This window comes from Saccostrea cucullata, unplaced genomic scaffold (genome assembly GCF_032062105.1).
Source record: "Saccostrea cucullata isolate Sc308-1 unplaced genomic scaffold, CSIRO_AGI_Scuc_v1 ctg8608, whole genome shotgun sequence".
NCBI classification, from domain to species: domain Eukaryota; kingdom Metazoa; phylum Mollusca; class Bivalvia; order Ostreida; family Ostreidae; genus Saccostrea; species Saccostrea cuccullata.
In genome coordinates this window covers 17501-24709 of record NW_026930880.1, presented here as the reverse complement: position 1 = coordinate 24709, position 7209 = coordinate 17501, and the positions used below count along the sequence as shown (strand labels likewise).

The 7209-nt window shown below is 32.2% G+C and overlaps 1 protein-coding gene across 1 annotated transcript in view; it reads left to right on the top strand.

Moving 5' to 3' along the window:
- The first annotated feature begins 1462 nt into the window (after positions 1 to 1462).
- Positions 1463 to 7209, top strand: part of LOC134230431 (IgGFc-binding protein-like) — a 14949-nt gene continuing 9202 nt past the window's right edge. The window contains exons 1-4 of the mRNA XM_062712258.1: positions 1463 to 1576; positions 1813 to 1871; positions 2153 to 2206; positions 6987 to 7173. Coding sequence (XP_062568242.1) covers positions 1848 to 1871; positions 2153 to 2206; positions 6987 to 7173 — 265 coding nt within the window. The 5' untranslated portion in view covers positions 1463 to 1576; positions 1813 to 1847. The remainder of the gene's footprint in view (positions 1577 to 1812; positions 1872 to 2152; positions 2207 to 6986; positions 7174 to 7209) is intronic.

Sequence of the window (7209 nt, the reverse complement as noted above, 5' to 3'; positions counted from 1 at the left end):
TAGCATGCCTCGACAAAGAGTGTATTAAAATTTCAATCATCTGCTATGTATACTTGATTAGAAAATTGCAGCGAAAATTTGTTATGTATGAAAGGGACAGACGCACAGACAAACAGAAAATGACATCGGATTAGAACAAAAATGTATCACACCGAATTTTCAAACATCTGCGATGAGAAGTTGCTAAGAAACTGCAACGAAAATGTAATATGTATGAAACGGACAGACAGAGAAACAGGAAGTTGACATCCAAAATGTATCCCACTCTATGGCATGCCCCAGAGAAGATTGTTGTAAATTTTCAAGCATCTGCGATGAGTGCGACGAAAATTTGCTATGTATGAAACGGACAGACGCAGAGACAAACAGGAAGTTGACATCAGATTTGAACAAAAAAAAATCCCACCGTATGGCATGCCTCAGAGAAAAATGTTGTACGGACGGACAGACAGACACACAAGGGTAAAACAGTATACCCACCCTCTCTTTCGGAGCGGGGTTATAAAACAGAAAATGACAATGATATATTAACGTTATATTCAAGATGAAATCTATCGTTCCTCTTCGGGAAAATAAATCGCCCTAAATTTTGACTTTCCCTTTAAATCTTCCTGTTTTAATAACTATATATATTTTATAAGAAAGGAAACATTTTTAATCCATTTTCAAATTCTTTTGAGGAGTTCACTTATGGAATTACTTATTTAAGTGTAAGAGAAAATATATCATTTTAAATTGATGAGACTAATGTAATTACCGAGTTGCATGACATTTTCGTTTCGTTATATCTTATTTTAGTTCACTTTATGTCCTCTGTTAAATTGATTATTTTAAAACCGTTTCTTTTGCCTTAAGAAATGAGAGGTCTTGTCTTCATCTTTTTGGTGTATGTTTTTTTGATTGATTGATTGCATACGTTTAACGTCTCTCTCTCTCTCTCTCTCTCTCTCTCTCTCTCTCTCGAGAATTTTAATTTATATAAAGACGCCACCACCTGCCGATGGAGAGCTGCAAACTTTGTACAATGTTCAGCACTTAGGGGCATTGAGCAGGGAGTGATCTTTTTCGTTCCGGTACCTACTGCGACACGGTCCCTCTGTTAGATTCGAAACCGCGACGCAATGAATAATGCCTTGCTTTGCGACTCTAGAGCACTCTAACCACTGCGCTTCGCGGGCGACTTTTGGTGTATGATTTCCAAATTTTCCAGATTTTATATCTTTCTGCTCCAAAGAACATGGAAATTTTGTTTACTTATGTAAGTGTTTCGATTTGCTGTTCACTAAAAAAAAACTCGTGTTTAAAAATGAAGATAATTGGAGTAGAGATATTTTGAGTTAAGATAATTAGTTTTTAATAGATCTTTTAGGCACCCCTTTCCGCAACAATTCATTTTCAGAATTTACTGACCAAAAATATTTCAGAAAAACTAGTACTCGTTGTTTACAGAGCAAGTCAAGTTGGATATTTTTCTTTTTTCTCTTCACAGATGAAATAAAAGCAGGCACATGTACATGTATCTTGAAGTGTATGAAAAATAAACAAGTTTTTCTTAATAAATGGATTTCCTATGACTGTATGTAAAAATGAAATAATTGAAAGTAATTTTTTAATTTATTTTTTGCAAATTTAAGTAACTCGACTTTAATAAGATCCATATAAATATCAATTTCCCCCTTATTCTTCGTATATACTGCACAACGTTACAGCAAAAAGTGGTAAATATAAAATTAATACAATGACGTGTATATTATACGAAACCCAAAATTTATTTTAAATTAATATACTAAAATTAGTTTTAATTATTTTTAGGTTGACGAAAAATAACGGAAAACAACTAGTGTAAAATGGCAGAAAACAAGTTTGAGCAGGTATACTAATCATCATAACCTTTATCCTTTACATTAAATTGTCATTGAAAATATTTTTAAAACACTGTTCATATGCTAATTTTTATCTCAAACGTTGCCAAAAATAAAATTTAACTGCGAATTTCTTTCTTACGTTGAGCTCAAAAATACAATAAAAGACATTTTACAAAACAGATCTCGGAAAACTTATGACGGGTAAGAAATGTGTACCTTAACTGCGATATAAAAATAACGATGATATCTGTATTAAACGCATATATCCTTTCATCTATTCCTTGTAGAGGTGTGAGCACGAGTATTGCACGATGGGTGACACCAACCAGTATGAAGTTCTGGTAAAATCACTACAAAAAATGGGTTTTCAATAGAACTTTTGTTTTCAAAGAACTAAATATATAAACATGTAATATTCCTTTATATCATTAATTGTTGTCCTAAAAATTGTATTCGACGAGGAACTTCATACTTAAATCAGAAATCTACTTAAATGACTTGCTTTCTTTGATTTTTTTATTGTTTGCCAAAAAATATTAGTAAAGGTGCCGGGACAAAAAATGTTTTTCTTCAAATTTTCGGTTTAATATCATGACTTGTATGTTGCTATATCATTTCAAACGGAAATATAATAGCTTATTCTATCTAGAAACTTTTGAAACTATGATTTTCTGGACAAGTTTGATTGTCACCTCCTTGCATGTTCAGATTTGTTTAATTATTACTTCAGAAAAGTAGAAATTCTGTAGCGTTTAACAGGTCGGAGAGAATACTCGAAATCGGGTATTATCCGTGAAATTGCGTATAATACCCGATATTAGGGTATCGTTGAATCTGCGAAATCGGGTATTCCATGCAACTTTCTATTAAAAACTAAAGAATAAAGCAAAGTCGCATTATGCCAGTTACTGTTACTTGTACATCACTATCTTGTGGATTTATTTTTATTAAACCTAATTTATCTGGTTGTCAGATAAGTTTAAAATCACACGACAAACACTGATGGGGTAAGAAAGAGGACACAATGGCGTTATTATTTTTCAATATAATTTCTAAAAACAAATATCTTCTCTTAGTTTGTCTTTATTTCCCATTTAAATATTCCATATACTTAATTTTCTAATTTGTGCACTATTCACAAAATGTGAAACTTGAAGGAAATTAAACGACTAACACCGTGTTATGTATTTTTACTGAAAAATGTATGGCGTCCTTTTCACGTGAAATATAACTTATTCCCAACAGTTAGAGAGTAGAGTATAAGCGAGTCATAATTGTATATATCTGCCATAATATAATACCAACGTTATTATAAAGAAGAAAATAAAATAAGATTAAATAAATACCAACAGGAAAACAGGTTGAAATTAGCTAATTGAAGGTGAGTAACTTTTTAAAAGTCAATTTATCATGAGAATTTTTATTTAAAGACATCGTAAATTTTTTTGTTGCATTTTAATCGATACAAGATATGCTATTTTACCTTTATTTTATGCATTTGTGTGAAAAATTGGAGGTAGAAGTCATGTGAAGAGAATTTTCTTTTTGTGTGTGTGTGTGTGTGGGGGGGGGGGGGGTTATAAATAAAAGTCAAATGTGTACATATTTTCATGAGCTTATAATACATTGAATTTCTCATTATAGATCTAGGTACAGTCATATTCAAATATGAATTACATAGTCAAGTTTTCATATTTCTTCTAGTTTGTACGTTTATGAACATGTTAATGAACAATCTTAAATAATGGAGTGTTCAATTGCGCCTTGGAACCTCTTGTCTTACTTTTTGGGAATATAATTCCTCATCGGACATTAAAATTTCATAAAAATTGCAGTCACTTCCTTACTTTATTAATAAATATACTATTTGATAGACAGGGTATAGATTAAACCTTCTGTTGACTATTTTACGCTTTTTTGTCGTTATCTTAAAACCTCATTATAATACAATGCACTAATTGATTGGTTCTAGACAATATGTCATTGTTTTCTTTTAGATATTTTATTTGTGATACTTATTACTCAAGCAATAACTATTCCTACAAGTAACTAAAATTCATATTTATTTTTTAACACCTAATACTCATCTTTAATGAAAAAATGTAACATATTTTGTTGAATAAATCTTCCATACAATTAAAAATATATAACCGAATTTAACCGACAGTGACATTCAAAGACATATAGCAAAAAAAAATTAACATTTAATTCAATGATTGCGAAAGGAGAGGTCTCTTGGACACATGCAAAACACGGTCGAGGTTGTTTTGTCAGAGGAGGTCAAGCCCCCCCCCCCCCCCCCCTTTGAAGGCATCAAGAAATGGTAAAATATTGAAGACTTAGCTCAATTATACGATCAACAGTTATGTTCTCTCATAAGCTGTATTTCTGAAGCTATCACTGTCTCTGCTAAAATGTTGAAGACATATTCTGCAAATATGTATTAATGATTAAAAAAAAAGATTTTAAAAAAAGAGAAAGAGGTGGTTTTTAGCCAAAATTTTAGACATTTTCATCATTATGTATACATTATTTATACATTTATATATAAATTTGATTTTATGCACAAGAAAAATGTGAAAGTAATTAATGACGCATGATTAGATACATGTACGATAGACAATCCTTTGTTTTTACCTGGCGTTATATCTTTTGTGTGAAATGTGTTTCTGTATACATGTAATTTGATTAATTTACAAATTGTTCATGTTTGTTGTGTTGATGTGGAATTATTATACACTGTAAATTCCCGGATTCTGATACTTCTGATACTTTACAATTCTGTTGTGTTGGGAATGAACACAAGAAAAATGCATATTAACCTTCAACATTATGAAAAATTTAAAACAAATTAAACACCCTTTTGTGTGCAGATCATGAAATGTACTAAGCTTCACGGGTATTTGTTGTCCTGAGCGAATCTTGACGCCCAAATTTTTACTGTTTGATACCTTTAGAAAACATTTGTATCTAGTTGCAAGTTAACTCGGCAACATGCGCCATCCCATTGTTTAAGTTTTATTAGGTGATTACAACTCCTATACCCGATTTCGTGGATTCAACGATACCCTAATATCGGGTATTATACCCGATTTCGAGTATTCTCTCCGACCTGTTTAAATGAAAAATCTGAATCGGAAAAACTCGAGTAGAAATGTGAGAAATCAAAACCAACTCACCAGTTTTGTGAGTTTGTGCTCTGTGATGTGTGCAGTGCCTCACAGATTTAACACACTTGTGAAATTTACACTGATTTCAAGCACTGTTATATATGTTCGCGAAAGCATGGGGACACTAAATCTCATCCGTCTGTCCGTCCGTCACTAGATCTTTAACTTTGCCCATAACTTTTGATTAAGTGGAGCCATGACATTTATATTTTACATGTGTATTCCTTGTGACAAGCCCTTTCTTTGGGTACCACCAAAATTTACCTTTTGATCTTGAAGTTTGACTTACTTTTACACAAAAATTCTAGACTTAGACTTTGGCCATAACCCTTGATTGGTAGACACTAGGACTTTTTAATTTCACATATGTATTTATTGTAGCAAGACCTCTAATTGGATACCAAGAATTTTTACATTAACCTTAGAGATTTCCGTAGTTATGAAAAAACTTTAACCTTGACCTTAACTTCCGAACAATAAGAGCTACATAGAGGGCTTTCACACTTCATATATGTAATTTTTGTTAGAAAACCATTTATTTAATACCAAGAACCTTGACCCCTCGAACTTGACCTTGAAGTTTTAAGTACTTTTTGAAAACTTTATACTTGGTCACAACTTTTGAAAGGTAAAACTAGGACTTTCATATTTCACATATGTATTTTTTGTTGCAAGACCTTTCACTGGACACCAACGACTTTGACCATTTCACCTTGACCTTGGAGATTTATGTTCTTATGTAAAAACGTTGACCTTGACAATAACTTTTGAACGGTAAGGGCTAGGGCCTTTGTACATCAAATATGTCATTCTTGAGAAGAACAATTTATTTGGATACCAAGAACTTAGACCCTTTGACCTTGGCCATGGAGTTTGATCTTCTTTTTCTAAAACTTTTACTTTGGCCACAACTTTTGAATGGTAGATAGTAGAACTTTCATTTTTCACATATGTATTTTTTGTAGCAAGACATTTCATTGGATACAAACAACTTTCTCCTTTTGACCTTGGAGATTTCCGTTCTTATGAAAAAACTTTAACCTTGACCATAACTTTTTAATGTTAATGGCTAGGGCTTTTATATTTCACATATGTAATCCTTGTGAGAAGATCTTGCATTGGATACCAAGAACTTTTACCCTTTGACCTTGGCTTTGGAGTTTGACCTACTTTTAAAAATTTTAACCTTGGCCAAACTTTTGAACGGTAAGAAAGGTTTTCATCCTTCACATACATGTATGACAAGACCTTTCTTAATTAAGAAACCAACAACTTAGTCCTTTTCACCTTGGAGATTGACCTAACGTTCAAAAATCTATCCTCGACCATTACTTTTGAACAAGTGGTGCTAGGGATTTTGTATTTCACAATCTTATTTCTTTTTAAGAAAACCCCTACTTTGGGTTATAATATATTTAATTTGCATTTAAGAAACGTTTAATCTTCGTTGTGTTGCCATACGGGGCCTTCAGTGTTTCACAAACACATCTTGTTGAGAAGAGATAGGGTTTTCATATTTGACATGTGCATTACCCCTGACAAAATAATTCCGAGCATGCTACGATTTCTTACCCCTTTACCCTCACGATTGAGCTTATAAAAAAAATCAACTTCAATGATAATTTTTAAATTAGTGATATATGAAAGAGTGATCATATTAGACACAATATGTCATAAAAATTACATCTCATCAACAAAGACACCAAAAGCGGGGGACCACGATTCTTTGAGTTTGCTTGTACTATTAACGTTTTACCGGTTTTTGTCCCATTTGTAAACTCTGCCTACATCACAGAGCACGGATTGACAAAACTGATGACTTGGTTCTGCTGTCTCACATATCTACCCTACATGTGTCAATCAAACACCCTCCGAAAATCACAGTTTCAAAAAATTTCAGATAAAATAATTTTTTTATATGTTCAACTTACACGACTTGTTTTTTTTAAAGACCACTAATTTGAATTCCAATGGAGATTTTGAAGAGCATATATGCAGAAAAGCAAAACGGAAGAACACTTCAAAGATTTGTGTTAAATCACTCGTCATCTTCGTCGTCCTTGTTTTAGTCATCGGCTGTACAACGATGACTGTGTTATATCTTCAGGAAAGAAATAATAGTAGAGATGAAAAAGACAGTAAATATATTTATCTAAATTCCTAATAATATTTGA